The sequence below is a fragment of the Podarcis cretensis genome (genome assembly GCF_951804945.1).
Source record: "Podarcis cretensis genome assembly, chromosome: 11".
Lineage (NCBI taxonomy): Eukaryota > Metazoa > Chordata > Lepidosauria > Squamata > Lacertidae > Podarcis > Podarcis cretensis.
The window spans coordinates 1,931,168-1,958,497 of record NC_137180.1 but is presented as its reverse complement, the minus strand read 5'-3'; the positions used below and the strand labels follow the sequence as shown (position 1 = coordinate 1,958,497).

The window sequence follows — 27,330 nt, the reverse complement described above, 5'->3', positions numbered from 1 at the left end:
ACCAACATGGTGCATTTGAGATGTTGGCCTGCAGCTCCCATAATCCCCAGCCAGCTTGACCAGTGATCAGGGAGGAGAGGAGTTGGGCTCCAACAACCCCTGGAGGCTCCTCCCCTGGCTATCCCAGCCGTGCATATTATGAACTACTGAAGGCCTGTCATGGGCTGGGAGAGTGGAGGCAATGAGAATTGTTGTTCTTTTCCCAACTCCAGTGCCCTGGACTTACACTCCCCTTCTTCTCTATTCCTTCATCCAGCGTCATGAAAAGAGCAAAGGGTGAGGCCCAGATGATGATTCCCTACAATATCACCTTTCCCTTTATTATCTTCCCCACATGTCCAAAAACCATAGAGGACCAAGTCCTCTCAGGGCCATGGATTGCACTGCCTCCTTCTTCTCTTCTTACCATTGATGTGCCCTTTATCTCCTATTTAAGGCAGCAGCAGGGTCCTCTTCATCCTCTTGTCCACCCATACTAGAGTTTGCATGTTGGGAAAGAGAAACAAGATGTTGACAATTGGTGTGTGTGTGTGTGTGTGTGTGTGTGTGTGTGTGTGTACCAGGGATAGTCAATGTGATGCTCTCCAGAGTATAGATCTCATCATTCCTGACCATTGGCCGTGTTGGCTGTGGTTGAGGGGAGTTGGAATCCAGCAGCATCTCAAGGCCACCATGTTGGCTGCCACTGCTACCAAGAGCTGAACTCGACAACAGAAAGAAAAATACAATCGAAAAATGTTCTCAGTTACCATTCACAGTGGCTTGAAGCTGACTGGCAACTGATTGGCTCTAAATTGATCTATGTCATCAAGTATTTGAACAAGGGCTTTTTGACCTTAAGATTTTAACAACCATAAATATTCTAGGGTTTTGTATAAATTAGTTTTTATTGGGGAGTTTTGTGTTGCAAAGCAAACAGATGAACAGGGAACAGCACATCTGTTGTCTCTACTTTCAATTCATAGTCTCTTTAACAGTTTATTTATGTTTGATGAGAGACATTTTTGTCAGACATCTTGCAGTAGGGGAAAAGCGGAGAGGGGGAAGAGGGGGGATAGTGTTTTTCATTCTATTGCTTATTCTTAGTGTAGGGGGGTTTGTGTCAGCATCACATGGGTCAGCATCACACCTTTGTTTATGTATTTACCGTATTCATTTTTATTGATATTGCAAGAGGTTAGGGCTTCCCAAGCTTGGTTGGTTGTGTTTAGTTGATTGCGGTGTAGCTTACTTGTGTGAGGGAGGTGGGCTAGGGTGTTGGGTCAGGTTAGCCATATTGATTCGTATGCTGTTGGAGGGGATAGGTCATTGTCCTGTTGTACTGCGTATATAATAAAGGGGAACCACACTGGGGTGAAGGCATCCTCCGTTGCTTGTCCTCATGCTAGTTTGAGTTTCCCATGCATTTTTGTACCAGTGGTCTGTGTTCACTCCTGATAGGTCTTTACAGTGTCCAGCTATGATATTTCCAGCTGCTGAGAGTAAGTGACATGAATACCTTGAAGTGTACTTGTGTGTTGTTGTCTTGGAAGATATTTAATAGGGTGGGTTCTGGAGTTGTTTCTATTACCTGTTTTGCTATTTTAGAAATTTCCTGCAGCACTGATATCCAGAAGGATTGGACTTTGGGGCATTGCCACCACAGGTGGAGGTGCGTGCCTATTGCGGTGCAGCCTCTTCAGCATTTAGATGAAGTTCCTGGGTGTATCTCTGCTAGCTTCCATGGTGTTAGGTACCATCTATATATAAGTTTTTGGGTGAGTTCTCTTCTTTTGGACGAGATGGATTTGAAGGTGGTTTTGACCATAGACTAGACCACTGGGTATGGTTTAATTCATGTCCTTTGTCCTGCTCCCATTATGGTAAGGGGGTCTGTAGTGTCTTGGAGTAGTAGTTTATATGCCCCTTTACTGTGTTCCTCTGTTGTTAGGAGGAGTTTCTCAAAGCTAGTCAGTGGCCTAGTGGCTGCTGTTTTTGTTGCTGGGAACAACCATTAGTATTCTTCTGTAAAATAAGTGATGTCTATGTAACTTACAGGAGTCACTGGTTAATTGGGATACAGAATTTGAACTATTCCCTTTCCTTTTAATCTTCCTATGTCAGGAATGTTTACATTTGAATACTGTCAACAAATCATTTTTACTGATGATGTATTATAACTGATATTTGCTTGACATCGTGCTAGATGTTGTGCTCCTTTTAAAAGAATGTATAAACCTATTACTTTATTTTACCACTTTAAAATATTGTGATTGTATAGAAAAAGTCTACAAGGTTAAAACAATAAAAATACAGTGGTACCTCGGGTTAAGTACTTAATTCATCCCGGAGGTCCGTTCTTAACCTGAAACTGTGCAGAACCTGAGGTACCACTTTAGCTAATGGGGCCTCCCACTGCTGATGCACCGTCGCCGTGCGATTTCTGTTCTCATCCTGAAGCAAAGTTCTTAACCCGAGGTACTATTTCTGGGTTAGCGGAGTCTGTAACCTGAAGTGTCTGTAACCTGAAGCGTCTGTAACCTGAGGTACCACTGTACATTGATTCCATCTGTAAAACCAACACAAACAATATCCAACAATGTTACCTTGAAAAGGCCATTTGAAGGGAAAAAAGAAAAAGTACTTTGGAGAAGCACCTAAAACAGCAAATACAGTGGTACCTTGGGTTACGAACTTAATTCATTCCTGAGGCCCATTCTTAATGTGAAACCGTGCTTAACCTGAGGCGCACTTTCACTAATGGGGCCTCCCACTGCTGCCACACTGCCACCACATGATTTCCATTCTCATCCTGGATCAAAGTTTGCAAGCTGAGGTACTACTTCCGGGTTTGCGGAGTCTGTAACCCAGAGCGTTTGTAAACCAAGGTACCACTGTAGTTGGCACCATCCCAATTCCAGGGGGATTGTATTCTGAAGTGTGGCTGCCTCAGGTTCTCATTAAATGAACTTGCAGGACATGTGGATTACCACAAGAGAGCCTCGCTCAATGACCTAAGGGCTCAAGGAAACAGCCTGTCAAGGAAAAAGGTCCAGGCTATTAGGGATTTATACAGCAACAGTAAAATCCCAAATTTGGCCCAGTAGCTGATTGGCAGCTGGTTCAAATCCTTGAGCAGCAGTGTCCCATACGGGTGGAAGGTGGCATTATGAACCAGCAGCAGCTTTTGGACTTCACATAAAGCATGCAGTAGTAATGTTTTTATTACCAAGGTAATAAAAGTACTTGTTAGACTTCTTGCTCACTTTTTTTGAGTTACAGTGGTACCTCGGGTTAAGTACTTAATTCGTTCCGGAGGTCCGTACTTAACCTGAAACTGTTCTTAACCTGAAGCACCACTTTAGGTAATGAGGCCTCCCACTGCTGCCACACCGCCGGACCACGATTTCCGTTCTCATCCTGAAGCAAAGTTCTTAACCCGAGGTACTATTTCTGGGTTAGCGGAGTCTGTAACTTGAAGCATATGTAACCTGAGGCGTATGTAACCCGAGGTACCAGAGTATTACAAAAATCACTCAAAGTGACTTACAACAATAAAAAAACCTTGCATTAAAACCAGCCTAAAGCAAAACGGAAAAATCTAAAACATTTTTAAAATATCTATGATTCTATGATCCCACCTGCTGAAGGGGCATACCAGTGCATGACCCACAGTGACCAAACTCTGCATGTGTCCTCCAAGTCCAGGATATCTAAGGGACTGTCTCCTCCTCTGCTTATCCCGTCTGCTCCCTAAGATCCCTCAGAAAGGCTCTTGTCTGTAGATTGAGGCACGACTGATCAGGCGAGACAGAGAGCCTCGCCCGTACTTTAGACAACCTTGCCCTGGAGGATCCACACCTGCCACATGCCTACCCTCATGGTTTCTAATGACTGGTTAAAACTTTTTTTTCTAGCAACCATTTGTCTTACCGATCAGATGGTTTTTATGTGGCAGAATCACATTTTATCCTCTGGTCCTGTTTCCATTTTCATACTTTGGGGTCTTTTTTTTCTTTTGTACATTATTACCAGATCATTTTTAATTGTTGTAAGTTGATGCAAATGCATTAGAAGGGTATGGAACACATTTTCAGATGAATAAAGGGATAAAAGCAGCTTCATTAATAACATCTAAAGTCTTTGTCCTTATGCATGTCCATATGTTTGCTCTTCTGTAAAGAGAAAATTGGGTGCTGTGGTCCCACAGCATGGTCTGAAAGCTTGTGAGGCTGAAGCTAAGCAGGGTTGGGTCTGGTCAGTGCCTGGATGGGAGACCTCCCCCTAGCATTCTGTGACAGGACATAACTGTAATGAAATAAATAATGGAGAGCCCCAAACTCTATAGAGAGAGCCATTCCTCAATTTGTGCCTTCCAGCTGTTAGAACATAGAAAGCTCCCTTTATACAGAGTCCAGCCATTGGACTATCTAGCTTGGTATTGTCTGGCACCAGCTTTTGCACAATTTCAGGGTGGATATTCTCCCCCCTCCCTGGAGATGGCCAGGGACTGAACCTGGGACCTTCTGCTTGCAGGGCAGATACTCTACCATTAGTTATGGCTGAGGCTGAAGGTGTTGTAGTCCAAGACAGCTGGAGGGCACCAGGATAGGGGAAGCTGCTACAAGAGAAGCACACATTTTTGAACAGGAAACTGGAAGTGGGGTATTTTTTTCCTGCTCAAAATAAGTAGTAGAATCATTTTCCAGGAAATTGCAAGATGAAGTGCAGCAAGATTTATTGAAACAAATTGAGGCCCTGCAGCTGCATTGCTTGATTGATATACAGTCCACAGGTGCCAGGACTTGAGAATTTTTACCTAAACAGCAAGTTGCAAGTGCTATTCCAATTCAAATAAAGCATGTATTATTCAAGTGGCTTTGGTAGCTTTTTTTTTAATCTGCACAGTGTCATTATTCACAGAACAGACTAACCCTGCTTTTTTCTTCTTCTCATGATAAAGTTAATCTTTGCACTGTAGAGATTAGTGAGGTTATGACACCGTTAGCTAAATCTATCCTTCCCACAGCTCTTACTACTAAAGCTGACCCTTCCAGCAATAATTCCTTATATATCCCACCCAAGAATTACTTAGTAAGGCACAAGTGTGATTTGAACCACCCTGTGTGAACCTCCATCTCCTTGATCACCACTTAAATATCACTGATCAGGAGCAAACTTTCCCAGCAAATTCCTGCAGCTGACTTGGCTTTGACAGCAATTGTTGCTACTTAGGAGTCTAACTTAGGAGTTTTTACTAACTTATTTTGAATCTCTGAAGCTGAGTTTAATTTTTAACATGTATTTTTAATGGCATTTATATGGTAGATTTCAGAATGTGTATTATCTCTATATAATGTGTATAATCTGTATTTAAATGTATAACAATGTGTATACCGGTAATTGCTGTTTAAAGGCATTATCAGGAGGGAGCTTAACTGAACCAAGAATCAGAACTGGAACTTGTTTACAATGCTTGATCTCAGTTCTGTATCATCTCATGTTTTCACTGATCATGTACAAAATGTTTTTCCCCCTGGTAGTATATAGCCAGAAAATCAGCCCCCTTCATCCAGAGCAGGTTGTGGAAGAGGAGAGCCAGGTATGTCAAGTACTGAGTTCCTTTGAGGAAATGCAGGATGTAACTGTATTAAGTAAAAATCCATAGCACTGAATTCCTACAGAGAGCAAGCTCAGCCTCTGTGTCGCTTTCAGGCCCACTTTCAAGACTACCTCCCAAAAGGCAAACTAGCTTTCTACCTCCCCCAAATAAGGAATGATTGACATTTCTAAGAAAAATCGGTACAGGATACTGGATCCATTCAAAGTCAGCACTCAAACAAGAAAAAGGATGTTAACAATTGGTTCATAAACTTCTATAAATACTTTTTTATGAAGCCTCCAAACTGGCTTCAATCTTTGCTGTTGTCCCAATTTCCTGTTTTTGACTGAACTCTGCTTTTCACCTATTGGGAAAATACACAGCTATACTCTGTCAATTTGGGGCCGCACATCCCTTGTGTGAAAAATAATAACCCACCCAGAGAATACCTTTAGGTGTTTGTGCAATTTTTTAAAAAATACACCATTTTGGAATCATGGTTGCATGCAACAGAAAGACTTCTTCTCACAGCCATCCAGAATTGTTGGGATTACTATGAGCATAAGACACCCATTACCCCTTCCTTGAAAATACCACTTGGTGCTTAGCAGTGAGTGTCTGCAACCAGTTTGGATTTATAGGCATAACTGAGGCACTCCCTTAACGGTTGTTCTAACTTAACAATATCCTCTGGTAGATTCTTCCCCACTACACACATACATAAATGCTGGGATATATGTTTGGTTTTCCCCAAGAGGTCTTTTCAAAGGTTTCCAGCTTAAAAAAATATTTAAAAAGATTACCAGATATAATATGTTCAGCCGCATATTAGAACATTTGAATATGAATATGTAAAGTCATTGCCAAAAACTATTGAGCTTATGATCAGGAGTAGATTTTATTTTATTTTATTTTAGTTCAGCTCAGTTCAGTTCAGATTATTATTATTATTATTTTTTAAGACTCCTTATTCTTGTACTTAAGTATAAAGAAATGTCAAAAGGGGCTTAATAATGGGCACAGTATAATAAATGGTAAACCCTTCACAAATCCGGAGTGTAGTCCCTAAGGCGGCTGAAGGGCACCTTGTCTGCCTTCTTCTGGCAGCTCCTGCAGCCAAGCAGGTGCCAAATGTCTGGCTCTGCTTTCCTTTGGACCCCATCAGTGCCAGGGTGGAGGAAGGGGGGCAGTGTGGGTGGGCCACCCCAGGTATCACCACTGAGGAGGGTGACAAAATGCTGGGCGGCACTCACCACGGGGCCTGCAGCACGCCCAAGCCACGCGGTGGTTTGGGTGCCCGCAGGTTCCGCGCTGCCCCAAACCGTCTGCCCACCGCCTCCCCCACAGCTGTAGAGCAGCTGAGTGGGAAGAGGCAGGCAGACTCCTCGTAGGCCCCGCGGAGCGTCCTGCCCCAACTCGCCCCAACCCTGGGGGCAGGGCACATGTGCTGCCCCAGGCACCCCATCGGCTGCATCAGTGAGGCTGAGGCATCTTGTCAGCTGGGCAGCCCAGGAGCTCCAGACACCCTGCCCAGACTGGTGCCTTGGGGAGGTCACTCTGGGGCTGCTAATGCAGCAGTTTGACTTCACCCCCAGAGGGACACTCCATTGTCTCTCAAGACAGAGGGATGACAACAGCAACAACTATAAACGGTAAAGTCACTGGGTTGTATCCAATGGGGGCTTGGTGCTAGCAAGGGCAAAACTTTGGCTTGTGTGGAGCAGGATGCTTAGTCTTCACCCCCCCCCCTCCCCGCTGTGGAGCCCTTACCCACTGAAAAAGTTGCTTCTGAGTCTTGGGGGACCTTCTGAAAGAGTGCAGGGTGTGGCATGAAGAACTGCAGTAGGGGAGGGGGAGCAAATACTTGTTGCCTTGCCTTAATGTAAGAAGACCCACTTTCTAGGATCACAGTGCCAGCACAACTTGATGCTCCTGTTTTCTAGGTTGGGATAGAATCTCAGGCGCAGGGGCTGGATGAGGCCCTCCAGGCCCCTCTGTCTGGTCCTCAGCCCTCTCCCCAGGCCAGACCTCCCAGTCCTGCTCTGAGTCCTCTGTGAGTTCCTTTGTCTGGATGAAATGTGTCCTTGGAGTGTGGTAGTGATGTATCTTTCTTTCCTCAATGGAGGGTGTGTGTGTGTGATACCATTTGTCTTTTCTGTGACTGGAATTTGGCCAACTGTGCACAGTGATGAGTCACACCCATTGCTCTGCCCACTGTTGCCTCGGGCTCCACTCTCCAGTGTCCTGGACAACCCCTGAGGTTCTCCATGATGGAATGCAACCCTCAGGCTGGAGAAGGTCTTCCTCCTCTGTTCTAGGTGCTTGAATCCAGCAAAGGTTATGCGTTTAGGATGCGTACACACAATACAGTTAAAGCACATTTGAAGCACATTCTTAACTCAAAGAATTCTGGACATAGGGGAGGTTTTTTAAATGTTTAATGTTTTATTATGTTTGTATATGTGTCGGAAGCTGTCCAGAGTGGGGCAACCCAGTCAGATGGGTAAAGGTACAAATAATAGAGTTGTTGTTGTTGTTGTTGTTAATTAATTAATTAATTAGTTAGTTACTGCAGTTTCTGAGGGGTAACCGTAACCTACAGTGCCTTGAAAACCTACAGAGCCCAGAATTCTTTGAAGAAGAGAGATGTGCTTTGAATGTGCTTTAAAGGTATATCTGTGTAGGCAGCTGATATCTTTCCCAACAGTCTTTTTATAATCTCATTGTCCATCTCTCCCACTTTATGCCCTAATCTATCCTCATGAAATTCAAACCTTTAACTTCCGATTTCTGTGCTTCTGTTCATCAAAAGATTTAAGTTTTAAACTTTTTTAAATGTATCTTTATTACAAGATAAACATTGTTCTGAAAGGCAACCAGCACTTTTGATACACACTTGTTGATGAATCTCTCCCCCCTCCCAATATATAGAAATTCCCAGCAGTTGCTAAACCAACACAGAGGGTTTTATTCTTTGGAGAGTTAATATACATCATGTGGGCTCAGGTTCTTTCCAGCTTAGTACACTGTTTCTTTTGAAGGATTTGCTTTCCTGAGTTGAACTTTCAGGACTCAGAACACCTTATCACACTTTCACAAGACCTTCTTTCTGATAATTGAAAAAAAGCAAAAAACAAAAGCCCAACAGCCTGTCAGGGCTTGTGCCAGTTAAATCCAAGCTCTCGGGGGATTGTTTTTCTTTTGGCGTCAGATTAGATGTTCAAACGAAGCCGTGTTTTGGAGCTGCAAGTGGATGTCTGTAGAACTCTTAATGAGGCTAATCCCATGCCGGCACATTCCAAGCAGCTAATGGGCGCAAGTTCATTGCTTACTTTAACATCTCTTGGTCAAGAATGGAATGAATGACTTTGCTGGTGGGCGGTCAGGAGTGAATTATTAGTAGTAGAATGACCAGCAGCAGAAATGTGGACAAACTGCCCAGAGAGAACTTTAGACAGACTCAAAGGCGGATGATCAGGTAAATCATAACTAACATTATTATTATTTGGTGGCAGTGCTTAGTAACAAAATATTTCAGGGATATAAGACAGGAACAAATTTAAACTCCCACTATGAATGTATACATTTACAAGTAACTGTATGTTTTGCTATTTAGTGCTAGAATAATCTATAGAATAATGATGGTGAAAAAATGGATCACAAATTTGTTTCATTCATGAAAGACATTATCATTCACAGTTTATTATTCACTGCTTATATCTAACATGCAGAAGTAATTGATAATTGCAAATTCATTAAACAATTGTTTTTGCTTTTGTGCCTTCATTCTGCAATATCTGTTAATGTAAATTAGTACTGATATGCTGCATTCATTGCCACTGATGCATTTCTTACTAACTGGCTGGTTTGGCCTGTAGAATGGAATGCCTTCTCCTTCGATTGCAGTGAAAATCAGTAATTATTAATAAGTAATTTATAGTTTCCTTGGGGCTGAAAAGACAGTAGTGGTTCAAATATTTTTTAAACAATGAAGGGTTTTTTCATACTTCAGTACCACACAAGACAGATTTTTCCCTAACCACAAATTTGAAATTAATGATATAATTGAAAATTAGAGGCAGATTATTATAGTAATAAATATTTTACTGTTTTTCTATTGGTAGTCTATAGCTATAGCTGAAATTCGGGAATATATTGTATACAATTTTATTTATTAACTTTTGTCAATTGATCTTAATATCTTTCCTATCAGCCGACACAAAAAAATACTACTTAGCACCAAATGCTGGGATAAGTTCTGCTTGTGAAATTCTAAGTAGCTTATTTTTATTTCTTTAAGATTTTTATATTCTGCTATAATGTTTATCCAAAGCAAGCTTACACTAAAAATTAAAACAAAGCAATAATAAAATATGCAATAAACCTAATAAAAGTAATTAATAACATGAGAACAATGGCCACATTAAAATAATAATTAAAAGAGCAAAGTAACAGAAAGTCTGATTAGAAAGATTGTTGTCAGGTCTAATCAGGCAATTCTTTTATACTTAACAGTGTTTCATATTTTACTTTTAAATTTAACCTTGTTAGACCAGCAAATTAATTTTCTCTAAGCTACATTTTAAAGATAGCGCTCCAGAAATATTTTATGGGCAAATTCATCACTGGCAACATTTGAACAGTTTATGTACATTTTCATAAAACCTCATAAGTCAACCAAGAAATATGGATAAAATAGCTGCTTCTTGGTATTTTTGTACTAGGAAATTCTTTAGGCAGCTATCCAATAAAATTTAACACATAATAGTAATTTAATATTTACGTGGCGGGGGAACAATGACTACCAGCACTCCAGTCACCTAAATATTAAACTAAATAAGTGAGCCAATGCAATTCAATAAAGCATAAGGTGTTTCACATTTCAAGTAATTCTTTGAAAAATGAATCATTAACCATTTTCTCTTAGTATGTAATACTTTAACAAGGCAACAATTACGCAGATGCACACACACTCCAAGGACAGGAACAGTGTGTTTCTATAAAATAATCATTTATTTCAATTGCTTCTGCTACAACGTGCTAACTACATGTTTTGCCAACACCTGTTCATTGCAAAATAAATTTGTGCCCTCATTTTATGTAAGGTTGCAATCTTGTGCATACAAATTAAGTTCAAATAGGGTTCTGTGTGTGTTTTAGCATGGCAAACATGGGTTTCTGTGAAATCAGAACTCATGAGAGGTTAGCTAAGGTTACCCCACTGCATGCAATCCTAATTATTAGTTTAAACATGATCAAGCTTACTCTCATATGTGTGGAAAGGATATTCAGGCAAAGCAAACAAATTATGATAATAAAGGTATTATAAACCCTCATTGTGAAAACTTGTTTAAAGCGTTTTCCAAGCCCCAACACTCATCATTTCCTTCCATGCCCTTAGCACTGGCCAAGGCTTGTACTGGGAATGTGTGCTCTGCCATGCCATTTTCCTGGAATGTGAGAAACAACCATTTCTTCCTTCTTTACTACAGGGCTGCATTTTGACTTGTGCCACCGCAGGTTTGCTTAACAAATTTAAGATCAGAGCACCAGCTACATCAAGGATACCTATACTTGGCTTTCCCATTGTAGGGTGGCTGTAGGAAACTAAAGAGGAAATCATTAAAATATAATCTGGTACTAAAATCATTTTGATATGTCTATAGCCTTTTACTGTTCCGATGATATTTTATAGGGTATTCATTTATGAAAAGCTTTACTTCTGAAAAATTCATATATAGCCTGAAGAATGTTAATGGAAAATGGAACAAACACTGTCCTTCTAGTCAGAAATGAACTATGGCAATTAATTTTTCAAAGCTGATGTTTTTGCCAGGGCATGAAGTAGCAGGAAGTATATTCAAGGGACCGGGCTGCTGTTTTAGGTATAAATGGCATTTAATGCATGCTACTCCTCCTTAGCATGTTTGCACTTGCACCACAGTAACTGTGTGCTTAGGATTGTAGCAACAGTCTTTTATCACATAGCCTATAGCCACCATAAGCACTCATGTAAATCTCATCAGCTCTAATCAACATCTTTGAATGCATTATGTTTCTTTGCATGTTTTCTAAATATATCTAAATTCAGAGGGGGGAGGGAGGGGGGAGGTCATCTCTTAATTGCTGGAGTGGTACTTTTTGTCCTTAGATTAATTATTAAAAACATCATATTGACTTGAAATAGGCTACTTAGGCTTACCCGCTTACCCACTTCTGAGTCAAAGTGCATAGAATTGTGCCATTAGAAAATTAAGATAATTTTAAGAATTATAAAAATTATGCTATTGCTAGTTTTCCCCATTGACCCAATGCACACCCACTCTACTTGAGTACAAAAACCCTGTTTATACCGCCTGCTCTTTTTAAAGATAGCATCCACATAGTGAATGGCTTCTCCAGAATGAGCAGAAGCTAAGATTTTGCATGCTTTTTTGCTTGTTCATTTCTGGGCTTTTTCATTTTGTTATCTTTGCATGCTGCTAGATGCAGATTGAGGGTGATACCAGCTTCTGTTGATGGTACAGTGGCATCTCGGGTTACAGATGCTTCAGGTTACAGACTCCGCTAACCCAGGAATAGTACCTCGGGTTAAGAACTCTGCTTCAGGATGAGAACAGAAATCGTGCTCCGGTGGCACGGTGGCAGTGGGAGGCCCCATTAGCTAAAGTGGTGCTTCAGGTTAAGAACAGTTACAGGTTAAGAACGGACCTCCAGAAAGAATTAAGTTCTTAACCCAAGGTACCACTGTACATGATTCAGAAAGCATGTTTCTCTCAAAGAGGTTGTTGCCAATGGGCAAAAAAAATACTAGAAGAGAAACAAATAGAGCAGTGAATCTCAACAGGCAGCCTGGCTAAAGGAGTGGCTCAGCTAGGGCTTGACCCCTGGCCTGAAATCCACAGCATGGGAGGGGGGGGGATGAAAATGACGGCCTAGAGAGCAGCAGATGGTGGGATATGGTAAACAGGCCCTGCATTAGCCCCTGGGGTGGCGTGGACATGCCAAATCCTGCTAGGGCTAACACTGGGTCATCACAGCACCCCTTTTCTTCTTCTTTAGTAAAATGTTATATAGTCAGGGGGCAGACAAAAGGTGTACATGTTTACAGGTGCTAATTTAATTTTATTATATCAGTTGTTTTCAACCAGTGTGCCGTGCCCTGAAGGATGGTCAGGGATGCCACAGGGGTGTCCCTCTTTCCTTCCCTCCTTCCTCTGAAGCCCTCTTGCATCTCTGCCTCCCAAAGGCTTGCACAGCTGTTTATTGCAGCAGCCCTGGCCATAAGCTCCACAGGCGAATGGTGCCTCTGGGAGGCACCGCTCTTTGGGGCTCCCAAGGAGAAGGAAGAGGAGAGGAGGCTGAGGGAAGCTGTTCAAAAAGGGCTGAGGGCTGCCAGCTCTGCAGGCAAGGGGGGACCTAACCGGGCTCCTGAGCCCCACAAAGGAGCCTCAGAAAGAATATATGGTAGTTGGTTAAGGGAGCCTTGGACTCAAAAAGGTTGAAAATCTCTGTATTATATGATCATTTGCTACAACAAAATGGTGATTATTCCCTGTTTATCATCAGGGCAACATAAACAAACTCAATTTTTTTTACCCTTGTCATCAGAGTATTTCTTCTTCTTTTTAATCAGGGTTGGAAAAATGCTTTTAGCTTGTTTTTTGCATGTGGATGCAGTTGTAAATCATGGAATGGGGTACGGGGAGGGAAGAAAAATGTTAATTGTGCGCTTCAGCACTGAAGTGATTCACAAGTCTATCTAAAGGAAGACATCATAAAACCATTAAGTCCAGAGTCTAAAATTGCACAGCTGTATGGAACTCAATGCATCTCAGTGGCGTAGCGTGGGGGGTGCAGGGGGGGCCGGCCGCACCGGGCGCAACATCTGGGGGTTAGGGGGTGCAAATCCATGGGTTAGGGGGTGCAAATTACTTGCCTTGCCCCGGGTGCTGACAACCCACGCTACGCCACTGATGCATCTTCAGCATTCTTGTTCTTTTCCCGGCACAACTTGGTCTGCTGATGTTCAAGTGTAACTGCTTCTTTATATTGTGGCTCCCCTTGTTTGGTGCTTCTTACGTCCTCCTCTCTTGTTCATATTTTTTTTGTTGAGAATGCGATATAACATAGATATATATCTTTGAATGGGATATAACACAGAAAGGTAACAGAAACAAACTTAAAAAACAACAACCCACCTATAGGAATAGACAAAGTTAGACCAGGTTTCCTCCTATGTTCCCAGTGGAAATGATGATAATGTGTTACACTAGAGGAAGGAAAGGGCTGATACTTAGCACAATCATTTAAGGACTCTCCAGGTGTGTCCCACTTTGATGGATGGTTTCTAAAGAGATGTGTACAAGTGTATGGTGCTGGTGTTAATCTGGTGCGGGGCTCCGGAACAGATCCCGTTCGTATCTAGAGGTACCACTGTAGTTGTTTTAAGTGATTTCAAAACAGCAAAAAGAATGTAATGTCAAGGGGGTTCTCACCAATTGGAGAGGTTTAATGTATCGTTATTTTCATTTGTTTTATTTTGTTGATTATATTAATATTAATGCTGTATGCAATCCATCAAGCCCCACAAGAAATGCCAGTGGAGCCTTTCATTGAAAAACACAACCCCTAAACTTTGCTACTGTGAAGCATCCTATGTTAAATGCTTTGTTGTCCTTAAAAATAATATTGAACAGGAAATTTATTTTATGGATTTTTTATTCATCTCTTTTTCAGGCTCAGAAGTCATGGATAGAAAGAGCATTTTACAAAAGGGAATGTGTTCACATCATACCCAGCACCAAAGACCCCCATAGGTACGGCATGGCTTTTGTCAATGAACTTGCTTTTCATGACAGCTTATACTTAACCTATTATATCTCATTGGATCTTGGCTTTTGATACCTGTCAGAGAAGAAACAGCTCTATTTTAGTAATTGCCAGGAAACAAATGTTGTTAAACAAAGATGGACACAATATGAATTTGAACATAATGTAGCTCTTTAACCAGGCCTTTGGCTAATTAACATTCTATGTTCTTTTAGATGTCTTTGTGGGAGTATTGGTTTGCTTTTGTTTTTATTATGTATTTTGTGTTCTAATTTTGAATTTTTATGTTGTGAACTTCCCTGTGATCTTTGGATGAATGGCAGTATACAAATTTAATAATAATAATTTTCCTTTACCGAGGAAAATACTTCAGGTTAGAGATATAGCTGTTCTTGCATGAAAAACATGAATGCTAACAGAAAATACATATACAGTGGTACCTTGGTTTGCAACCATAATCCATTCTGCAGGTCCGGTTGTAAACCAAAACAGGTTGTAACCCAAGGCGTTCTTTCGCCAATGGGGCCTCCAAAAAAATGGTTTGTAATCCAAAAAAAGAGACACGCACTTCTGGGTTTGGCGTGGTTGTAATCCAAAACAGTTGTAATCCAAAGCGGTTGCAAACCAAGGTACCACTGTATCCTGCATTATAAGTAAAATATCTTTATAACGTAATACAGCCTTTGAGAAGAAGTTGGGACAATATTTAAATGACCATTTCTTACCATTTTCCATTTCTTAAAAGTGTAATTTTCTTGAAGTATCATGGAAATTTAAATGTTTTCAAGTTCTGTTAGCCCATAGTGGCAAAAATATTTATTGTATCAATTATTTCAGTTTGTGTAAGCTCATGTTTAACCTACTTGAAATCCCTGCAATATAACCTTTCCACGGTGTCACCAAGAATATGTGAAAAGGCTCTCTTGCAGTGATTTCATGTAAGTTAAAGACATGCTGCTGTACAAAGGCTGGTGCTGAGGGCCATTGCTGCAGCCTGAAATGGCTTTGGGGTATGTCTTGTGGGTGTTTGCTTGCAATAAGACAAAAACAGTTGTACAAAGGTAATTTCATAATCTGGATATGCAGTTCATATACAGCATTCCAAAGTTACCTTTACCAAGGTAAAGGTACCCCTGACCATTAGGTCCAGTTGTGGACAACTCTGGGGTTGTGCACTCATCTCACTTTAATGGCCAAGGGAGCCGGCGTTTGTCCACAGACAGCTTCTGGGTCATGTGGCCAGCATGACTAAGCCGCTTATGGCGAACCAGAGCAGTGCACGGAAACACCGTCTACCTTCCTGCCGGAGCGGTACCTATTTATCTACTTGTACTTTGACGTGCTTTCGAACTGCTAGGTTGGCAGGAGCAGGGACCAATCAATGGGAACTCACCCCGTCACGGGGATTCGAACCGCCGACCTTCTGATCAGCAAGCCGAAGAGACTCAGTTGTTTAGACCACAGCGCCACCCATGTGGTACTGGTCCACAATTTGGCCAATAAAAGGTGTCACCTTATTGCCTGTGAAGAGAGATGAGGAATGGTGGGCCTCCAGATGTTGAACTCCACAAGATGGAATTTCTAGTGCAGTAGCATCTAGAGGGCCATGGTTTCATTTGACATTTACCTTTGAGCCTGTGGACATAAAGGGATGCAAATCAAAGTTGATCTGTGTCAGAGTGACCAGCCATGTGTACCTTTGAATAGTACTATCTTAAAGAGAATGTTGGCGGGTATAGCATCTCCAACAGGGATGAGAAAAGCTCCGCCAGCACCTTTATTAAAGTTATTGTGGAGTTCTGTGTGGTTGTCTTCACCTATCTTTGTATCCTAACTATGTCTACTGAGAGGGAAACTGTTTTGAAGACTGAAGTGTTTTACTTCAGTAGCCACAATGACTTAATTTAATCTCATCTGCCTCTTTGTGAAGAAATACAAGTAATTTTTGCTTGATGCCATAGGTGTTGCTGTGGGCGCCTAATAGGTCAACATGTGGGACTTACTCCAAGCATCTCCATTATTCAGAATGAGAAGAATGAAAGCCGGCTTGCTCGAAATGACATCCAGGCAGAGAAGTGGTCAATCAGCAAGCACACTCAGCTCAGTCCCACTGATGCTTTTGGAACCATTGAGTTCCAAGGTGGAGGTCACTCGAATAAAGCCATGGTAACTAAAACCCTCATAATTTGGACCAGAACGTGGTCCTTACTTCATAAGTTCCTTACTTCATGTTTGCTTTTATTTCTGTGTGTGTGTGTCTTGGGTGCACATTCTAGGGAATGGTGCAGATTATTCCGCCATGTACATTAGCATCACTGATGCATTACAGAGTTGCATCAGTAATATGGGCAAATTCATGTTTCCAAGGAGCCTTGCAACCTAAAAGGTAGCCAGTGGGGGAAATAGCAGTGGGGAAGAGGGAGAAACATGGGTGTGTGGGAAACGTGGCCAAGAACCACAGCTCAATCACAAAACAGATGCTGTACATGCAAAGGATTCCAGGTTCAATCCTTAACATGTTCACATAGGGCAGGAGAAGACTGCTCTGGATCCACAGCCAATCAGGATCTTGCAGTTAGGCATGGGGCTTAAGTGTAATTATATTGGAATACAATAAAATCAAAAGGAGTAGAGAGCCAATACATGGCTTTCATTTTCAGCAGTGTTTCCATGTTTCTGCCCTCCGTCTCTAGGAAGGCATCTACCTTGTTCTTTCCTAAAATTGTAAGGCAAGTTCTAATACAATACAAAAGACTCTGCTCAGTTTTACAGTGAGCTCATGTTCAATAGGAAGATGTTTCACATTGTTGGCAAACAGTAGTTTTTGGAGATAAATGTGAGCCTGACGGCTTTGCATAAAGTGACCCCAGAGGACTAGATACTGTTGCCAAATAAAATAAAAGTTTTATCAGTTTTGCTGATGGGTGAGCAGCAGATCAACTCCCACTGCTTTCTGCAGTAGGAAAAAATGTAACAGAAATGTATTGTTTATTAAAATTGTTCTTCTTTAATATAGAATAACCAAATTCTATCTGCAGTGCAGTGTGTCACATTTATTAAATGAGGGAATGCTTATTGTCAGACTTCCAAGGAAAACATCCGGCACTGCTAGATACTGATGTACCTTTAAAACACAATGCAAACCTCCATGTGTGGTTTTATAATTTTTCAGCTTATCTCCATAAAAGTAATTTGTTCGCTTCACAGAAAGAAGATACTTTGCTCTTTGCTTCATGTTCACTTGAAATTTATTTCTATTGATTATCTTACTAATTTCCAAATTAACATGATAGCTTTACTGAAGGCTGGCCACATCACCTGGTAGCATTTGCCTGGTCAGTATTTTTATGGTTAAACTGCAAGCTTCTGTTCAAATTTCCTTGACATTAATGCTGTCTACAATGCTGTGTAGAATAACTGCTAATTGGCAAAAGTAATGAGCCCCATAAAGAGGCATTCAGGAAGTTCATGCCAGCTACCTACAAATTGACACATATAGAGTTTGACTGACATAGTTTAGGAAATGGCATTACTACTTTTTTCATTCCGATAGTTATAAAATTTTATTTGACGCTTAAAAAGCCAAATTCCTCAAACCCAGAAACTTGTCTTTCAACAACACAAAATCACATGGCAACCCTTCATTCTCAGTGAAGCTTGTTAACCTTGATTACACCATGTCAAGGTCCCTCACTGCAGTGCTGCAGGCATGAAGAGAAACAGTTGGGCAGGCCTGGTACTTGCTCCTCTAGCAAACATTGAATAAACTCTTTCTACAATCTAATACTTTCTGACAGCTACCATGTTTGAGAAAATCATTATTAGAGCTAGACATTGTGCACTGAACTTGCTCATCCATTTCAATATAATTTAGTAAACTCGAGGCCACAACACTCCATTTATCCTTCTTCTCCTATAAGCGGTAGCATTAATGGTGTTGCCGGTTCATAATCTTCAAAAATAATGTGCCACAATTGTGAATTTTCATATAAGTCAAGCCATATCCATTCTGCTTCATCAGTCCACTGTAAACTACAGTTCAGTTTTTCCAGTGCAGAAGAAAGAAGCCACTTTCAAATTCTTACCCTGTTTGATCCTCACAATATTATGAGATAGACGAGACTGAGAGTGGTTGCATTTGGAGGTAACAGCAAACTCTTCCCTCTCTCCAGTTCCCCTTTGTTCTAAGCCAGGCATGTCCAAGAGGTAGATCGTGATCTACCGGTAGATCACTGGATGTCTGTGGTAGATCACTGGCTCCCCCCAAAGAAGCTCAACCAGTTCGGCTCCCCTAAAAAAAGCTGAACAACTTTGGCCTGAGCCACCCCCCAAAATGGTGCTTACTTCCTTTCCCCAAAAGCTCAACAACTTAGACCTGAACCCCTAAAAAAGGGGGTAGATCACTGCCAGTTTTTAACTCTGTGAGTAGATCGCAGTCTCATGGGAGATGGCCACCCCTGTTTTGACTCATGTCTCAGGTTTTAAAAAATACTAGAAGCGTACATTAAAAAAAAAAAGAAAGGAAAAAAGGAATCCAGGAATCTGTAGATTTTGGTTCACCCTGGGGGCACCTAAGAAGGCCTTTGCAGACAGCAGGTCTGCCAACCCCTGGAAAATCAACTAAGCAAAATCATCTTACTCTCTTGAGTTTGTATTTTTCATTTTATTTGGTTAAGTAGCACTTCTCTTCAAACTATATGTTAACAGATGGATTTTCAACCAAATGCTTCTGAGATCTGGTTCTGTATTAACTTCCACATAAATTCCATTGTACAGAAGTTCAGTAAAATCCTAATGAATTATTCCCATGTCTTTTTAATTCATGGAATGATGGTGCATCTCGGTCTTTTGGCTAAGATCAGGTGTAAATATTCCAGCTGCATGTCTATTACCAGCTTCTCGTCTTCACTCTTTGCTTTTGTTTCAAATCAATGCCCTTCCTCCTGTAGTATGTGCGTGTGTCTTTTGACACAAAGCCTGATCTTCTTCTACACTTGATGACCAAGGAATGGCAGCTTGAACTTCCCAAACTTCTCATCTCTGTGCATGGAGGTCTCCAGAATTTTGAACTTCAGCCAAAGCTCAAGCAAGTCTTTGGGAAAGGTCTCATTAAAGCTGCCATGACAACTGGAGCATGGATATTTACTGGAGGAGTAAACACAGGTAACAATAACCTGGCAGAATGAAATCCCTGGAGCAGATGGAATTCTTTCTATGGCATAAAAAGCTTTTTCATGGTCACAGGATCCTGAAAAAATCCTGTCACTGCATTAAATGAAGCAGACAGCATTATGTTCATTTAATACATTTCTATCTAGACATCATTCAAACTAAATGTGGCATTAAATACATGGTTTGCATTTAATATATATGTTTTTAAAAGTGCAAATTTTCTTAGCAGGATCTAGATAGGGATAGGACTTTAACCCTTTCCCCAATCCTGGAAAAAAATCCCACCTCATTGGGAGGAAAGCTGCTATTAAAAAAACCCACATCCAGCAAGCCAAGTCAAACCTTCACTGCAGATTGTAGTTAATTAGAGCAAAGCAAACTGTAATCCCTGTTTCAGACCTAACTCCAAGCCACAGATTGTGGTTTGTTTCTTCCCTGGGCTGGTGGAGAGCAGCAAAGCATGTGAGATCATCACATCCACCATAAGCCATTCATAATGGTTTACCATCATGCCCAAACTGGGCCATAATTTCCTTTCCCCCTCTTCAGTCACATCTTTTCTCTAAGCCAAGGCTGTGTAGATAATTTACCTATAAAGCAGATTTGAAGCATGTTTCCCCCCTCAAAGAATTCTGGGCACTGTTGTTTGTTAAGGGTTGCTGTGAATTGTAACTCTGTGAAGGTGCCCAGAATTCTTTGAGGGAAACAATATGTGCTTTAAAGGTATAGTCTCTGTACCCAGCAATTTTTTTTGTGAAGGCAAATGAGCAGTGGAAGACATATACAAGCTTGCAGTTCCTCTGTTCTCTCCAGAGCTTCTGCATGCATGGCACTGTGGGTGACTTTCTCCCTTTTAATTTTCAAGACTTATTCCAGTTACATAATTTGTTTGTAAGACTCAGTATTTGAGATTTTCTATCACAATTTTTTTAAAGTATAGAATCACAGAACTCCTAGCATTTTAGAAAGGTAAAGTTATGCCTATTTACTGCTACTTACATAAATGTTTTGTTTTGACTGGGGGATTATTTTGATATTTTGCCATAATCCATACGTTACAGGAGTTATTCGGCATGTTGGGGATGCACTGAAAGACCATGCCTCCAAGTCAAGAGGGAAGATCTGCACTATTGGAATAGCTCCCTGGGGAATTGTAGAAAATCAAGAGGATCTGATTGGCAAGGATGTAAGTCTCTAGATTTCTTGCAGTGCATTGCTTTGCCAATATGTCCTTGAAGTCTGGGTTTTTCAGATCTTTTGGGCAGGGCAGAAGTTGTGGGTGTGTCCTCTGTGCAATGTGCCCCTGCTCTCTAGGAAATTGTCAAGGTGACAGACCTGAAAAGCAGAGAGGGGCACGGAGGTTGGTAGATGAGCTGTGCCTTGCTCCCAGGTTGATAGCTGCCCTGCTGTCATGGAGAATGAGGGTCTCAGGAAAGGAGGATGTCACTCTGAGGAAGAGGGAAATGATCATTTAGAAAGGACCTATTCCTTGAAGGACATATAGCTATCCTCTTTATGCCATTGCTACTACCTAACATTGCTATGCAAACAGTCAAGGTTTTCTCCAAAATATTCTGGGAGCTGTCATTTGTTAAGGGTGCTGAAAGTGGTTAGGAGACCCCAATTCCCCTTCAATAGCTACCAAGCTACAATTTCCAGAGTGGTTTAACAGTTGATTAGATGTTAATAGACAGTCCCTCTTCACAGGGAACTCTTGAGAACTGGAGTACCATGAAGGGGAATAAGGGCGTCCTAACAACTCTCAGCACCCTGAAGAAACTACAGTTTCCAGAATTCTTTGGGGAAAGCTATGAATATTTAAGGTGGTATCAAGGTGCTTTAAATGTCTGGAGTGAATATGGCCCAAGTCTAAAGCTCCAGCCACTACACCACTCACCATGCAATTGTGAAAGTATGAAAACATGGAAGGTAAAGGTAAAGGTACCCCTGCCCGTACGGGCCAGTCTTGACAGACTCTGGGGTTGTGCGCCCATCTCACTTAAGAGGCCAGGGGCCAGCGCTGTCCGGAGACACTTCCGGGTCACGTGGCCAGCGTGACATCGTTGCTCTGGCGAGCCAGAGCCGCACACGGAAACGCCGTTTACCTTCCCGCTGGTAAGCGGTCCCTATTTATCTACTTGCACCCAGAGGTGCTTTCGAACTGCTAGGTTGGCAGGCGCTGGGACTGAGCAGCGGGAGCGCACCCCGCCGCAGGGATTCGAACCGCCGACCTTTCAATCGGCAAGCCCTAGGCGCTGAGGCTTTAACCCACAGCGCCACCTGGAAGGTATGGATCCTAATTAAATAGGTATTTTGTTGCCAATGACATTATGTGGATGCCGCAAACCACCTCCATGCATGGGCAGCAGCAATCACATAATCCACATCTGTCTGGACGTATCCTTACTCTTCTGAAGAAAATAATGGAGAATAATCTTCTAAGATTGTCTCACCCACATTCACACACCTGCTGCCAGTGTTTATGCTTTGCATTGATACCTGCAGTTGCTGCCTGCAAGCAAGGCTGAAAAAGAACTTTTCATTAGTTTCCTTGAAGCCACTCCGTTTCAGTTCTCTGACAGGTTTAACACAGGGATAGGCAACCTAAGGCCCAGGGGCCAGATGCGGCCCAATCGCCTGCGGATGGTCCAGGAATCAGTGTGTTTTTACATGAGTAGAATGTGCCCTTTTATTTCAAATGCATCTCTGGGTTATTTGTGGGGCATAGGAATTGGTTCATTTTTTCTCTCCAAAATATAGTCCGGCCCCCCACATGGTCTGAGGGATGGTGGACCGGCCCACGGCTGAAAAAGGTTGCTGACCCCTGGTTTAACAGCTAGGTCCTCTGCTTCTATGATGGAGAGGAACAATAGTATATCTCTCCTTCAGCAAGAGTACTGCTTGATTAAATCAAGGCTATATGTACTTGGAGCTTATACAAATAATTAGTTCTAACAGGTTCTGTAGGGATATGATATGAGGTAATTTTTGCTAGAAAATATTGCCAGACACCTGGCAGAGAAACATATATTTACTAGGAACAATGATTTATGCAGCAAAATCCAAAATTATATTCTTTTCCTTCACTCTCTTGTCACAACCTGGGTACATTGTGAAGGCACATGTCCCACATGCTCTGTGTTCACCAGGTGAAAGCATTTCAAGATCATGCATGGCACATGGAGAGAGAGCCCAGGGTGCCTGACTCACAATCCTTGAAGTAAAGAAAGCTTGGAATAGAATGATAATTTGCTAATGGAAACTGAAACAAACTGGAAACTGATTCTGGAACAGATACTATAGACTGAAGCAAACTGAAGCATTTATCCAGTCCCTAAATTTAGTTTATAAGTTCTGAATTGTGTCTTTGAGTGGTGATCACACTGTATAATTAGTCAGTGGCTGAGTTTTATATATAATGGCTACTTACCAACCTTTGCTTATGACAGTTCAAGCAACTGGTTTTGTTATCTGTACACAGCTGGAGGCAAAAAGGGAGGCAAAAAATTAGCACATGAATTGGACACACAGAAGGTGTGTGCAAGTATGCATGCATGAGAATGATATATTTTAAAGTTAAATATGTTTCTCTCTGTTTTATCCAGATTTGAATTGCTATTTTGTGTTATGTTTTGCTTAAATGTTGTGATGCTCTTGGACAGTGAGGGGAGAGAAACAGAAAGAAAGCTACAACTGTGTAGGCTCCTGTAGTCCACTATGGTGGTCCAATATGTTTTTGTTTGTTTTTTCCTTTTACTGTTATATTAAATTTGCTTAGTAACATAACATTATTATAATTATTCTATAAAACAAAGAATACGAAACAAAAGTCATTCATACTACAGTGCATAACTACATAACATTAATATATATGGTTTCTAAAAAAAGGCTTACATAACAAAATCAATTCAAAATACCATCCAGTTTACTTTTTTTTTTCTTCCCCCTCCCTCCCCCCCACCCAATCAGGCCTTCCTTCTTCATATCTTTATCCATGTACACAGTCTGTTCATTCGAGCTTGTATGTTAGGGTTGGCTTCCCCTCTTTCTATCCAGTTCCTGTAAAATGCCCATTTATTTGTGATTCTTTGGCATTTAGTTTCCCATCTATCCTCTGCCACTATCTGTGCGAATATTTCTGATTGTACGTATTCAAAAACATCATCATTCCATTTTTCCATATTCCATTTGGCCTTTTTTTTCCATCCCAAAGCAATAACTGCCATTCCAGCTAAAATCATAATCTTGTACAACTCTTGCTTATTACTTTTTACTTTGTTATTTCTCAGTATTCCCAAAAATAACAAATCCCTATTAACTTCTATGTTTATTTGAAATAATCCAGAAATTACCTTTATAATCTTTTGCCAATATTCCTTAACCAGATTACATTCTGGTGGTCCAATATGTTTGAAGAACTAAGAAAATTGTGTCTCATGACTTGCCCTGGTCCATGGGTCACGAAGATTCGGACACAACTAAACGACTAAATAACAACAACAACTTGCATGAATAGTCTGATTTAGGATCTTAAGCTGCTTTTACACCCATCCCACTTTGAGCTGCTCTTTCAGCAGTGTCTCCTCTTCAAATATTAGACATCTGTCAGTCAAAGTTCTTGCAACATGTTTGGGCACTGCTTTTAAAGGCTGCAACAGGGATGCCTGCAAGTAAGTGATCTTTACTGCAAAGCTGCTCCCTGATCTTTCTCAGGTGACAGCTTCATAGTACCCACAAATGTAATCACGGGCCTTTGATGGTACAGCAGTGCCATGGGAAGAAATGGCAGAGAAGTGACTCCCGTGATGGTACTGTAACTTTTAAAGAGCACTTAAGAAGGCATAGTTCTGAAATCCCATTCATGCATGTTTGAGACTCAGTGGGACTTACTCCTAAGTAGATACACATAGGATCAGCCTGCATGTTATATCTCAGGTAATTTTAATATGTGGTACGTTCGGTGCATGTACCCGTTGAAATCTAGTTTTTTACAACATCAGGTTTGAATGTGCTTTCAGACATAATTTTTGAAATCTATCTGGTACTATAAATGTCATCATTGTGATTCCTTTCCATTGTGGTTTTGAGTGTTGTCTGAGGATAATAGTTGGCAGCAATATTACCATTCAACTAGAAAGTGAAAACAATATGTGAGTTACAAGAAGCCATAGAAAAACAAGACTGGATCTGCTAGTAGCTAATTTTTTCCTGTAAACAACCATAATAAAAAAATCTTACTCAGCCTTCTTATGTTCTTGGAAGTAAAATATACTTCAGATTTGGGATGCTTCTGTTAGACTGATAAAACAGTTATCCAAATTGAACTTTGGTCCAACAATATTTATTATTATTAATAATAATAATAATACCCCGCCCATCTGGCTGTGTTTCCCCAGCCACTCTGTGCGGCTCACAACAGAATATTAAAAATAGAATCAAACATTAAAAAGTTCCTTAAACAGGGCTGCCTTCAGATGTCTTCTAAAAGTCAGATAGTTTTTTATTTCCTTGACATCTGATGGGAGGGCAGGTGCCTCTACTGAGAAGGCCCTCTGCCTGGTTCCCTGTAACTTCGCTTCTCACAGTGAGGGAACTGCCAGAAGGCCCTCGGCGCTGGACCTCAGTATCCAGGCAGAACGATGGGGGTGGAGACGCTCCTTCTGGGCCGAGGCCGTTTAGGGCTTTAAAGGTCAGCATTAGCACTTTGAATTGTGCTTGGAAACGTCCTGGGAGCCAATGTAGGTCTTTCAGGACCAGTGTTATGTAGTCTCAGCGGCCACTCCTAGTCACCAGACCTGCACCTCTATGGACAGCTGTGAGTCCAAAATGATTCCCAGGCTGCGCACCTTATCCTTCAGAGGCACAGTTACGCCGTTCAGAACCAGGGAGTCCTCCACACCTGCCCACCCCCTGTCCCCCAGAAACAGTACTTCTGTCTTGTCAGGATTCAACCTCAATCTGTTAGCCGCCATCCATCCTCCAGCTGCCTCCAGGCACTCACACAGGACCTTTACTGCCTTCACTGGTTCTGATTTAAAAGAGAGGTAGAGCTGGGTATCATCCGCATACTGATGAACACCCAGCCCAAACCCCCTGGTGATCTCTCCAAGCGGCTAAATATAGATGTTAAAAAGCATGGGGAAGAGGATGGAACCCTGAGGCACTCCACAAATGAGAGCCCAGGGGTCTGAACACTCATCCCCCAACACCACTTTCTGAACACGGCCCAGGAGGAAGGAGCGGAACCACTGTATAACAGTGCCCCCAGCTCCCAGCCCCTCAAGACGGTCCAGAAGGATGTCATGATCAATGGTATCAAAGCCGCTGAGAAATCCAGCAGAAATAGGAAAAAGCTTTCAGCTTTGTCCCTAGCCCACCGGAGATCATCAACCAGTGCGACCAAGGCAGTTTCAGTCCCATGAAGAGGCCTGAATCCCGACTGGAAGGGATCCAAATGTTCTACATCTTCCGGGCGTGCCTGGAGTTGTTCAGCAAGCACTCGCTCAATCACCTTGCCCAAGAATGGAAGATTTGAGACTGGGCGATAGTTTGCTATATTGGCCGGGTCTAAAGATTTTTTTTAAAGAAGCGGTTTAATAACAGAGAGAAGCATTCACCACCCCACAGAGCCCATTGCCCAGCCCTTCCCAGCTCACTTTTATGAGCCAGGATGGGCAATGATCAAGGAGACAAGTGTTCGGTTTCACTCGTCCAAGCAGCCTGTCCACATCCTCGGAGGTAACAGATTGGAATTGATCCCACGCAGCTTGACTAGACCAGGAATCTGGCACTCTTCCGCCCCAGCCCTGCTCCCACAGTGGTGTCTACCTCTTTTCAAATCTCAGCAACTTTATCTGCAAAAAAACTTTGCAAAATCATTGCAGAAGATCTTGGGACCCTTACCGTACCCTGATGGCACTGCTGAAGGTGAAGCTGAAGGTGAAGCAAGTCGTATTTGCCATCGCTATCGCCACTTGGTAGGCTCAACGTTGAGCTCTAACCTGTGTCTGGTCCCATTCAGAATGAGTTTTCCGCCACCGGCGCTCTACCATCTCAGCGATTGTTTCCTTGCCCTCAGCCCTGGAGAAAACCACAGGGCTGTCCAGGCTCCATGCAATCGGAGCGGACGCTTCGGAGCCAGACAGTCAATAGCCCTGGTTAACTCCACATTCCAGCAGCCCACCAGGGAATCAGCTGAAAGGCCATCAACATGGGATAAAACATCCCCTACCACTCTCTGGAAAACATTTGGATGCATTAAGTGGTGGGGGCAGACCATCCAAATTCCTCCCACCTCCCTGCAAAGGGGAAGGGTCATGGAGAAGTCCAATTGCACAAGGAAGTGTTCCAACCATGACACTTCTTTTTTAAAAAAATAAATAAATAATATTTATTACTTTTAAACCTTACAAAAAAAAGAAGAAAAGAAGAAGAAAAGAAAAAAGACAAAAAGACAAAAAGACAAAAGAAATACAATACAATACAATACAATACAATACAATACAATACAATACAATACAATACAATACAATATATAAACAATGCACAACACAACATTAACACATTAAACTAAACATACAAAAATTAAAATTAAAAATTCGTCCCACATCCCTGCAGAGGGGAAGGGTCACGGAGAAGTCCAATTGCACAAGGAAGTGTTCCAACCATGACACTTCTTTTGTTTCACTTTTACTTAGTGTCAAATCATCCACATCCATAGAGGTGAACACCAGGTCTAAGGTATG

General features: G+C 41.7%; 1 protein-coding gene across 7 annotated transcripts in view; it reads left to right on the top strand.

The window, feature by feature from the left end:
* Window positions 1-27,330, top strand: part of TRPM3 (transient receptor potential cation channel subfamily M member 3) — a gene marked incomplete at its 5' end in the record, with an annotated part of 420,896 nt that overhangs the window by 262,682 nt on the left and 130,884 nt on the right. For all 7 annotated transcript variants that reach the window (XM_079995989.1, XM_079995985.1, XM_079995990.1 and 4 more), the window contains 4 exons: window positions 14,321-14,400; window positions 16,375-16,579; window positions 19,363-19,576; window positions 20,647-20,771. In XM_079995989.1, the coding sequence (XP_079852115.1) occupies window positions 14,321-14,400; window positions 16,375-16,579; window positions 19,363-19,576; window positions 20,647-20,771 (624 nt within the window). The remainder of the gene's footprint in view (window positions 1-14,320; window positions 14,401-16,374; window positions 16,580-19,362; window positions 19,577-20,646; window positions 20,772-27,330) is intronic.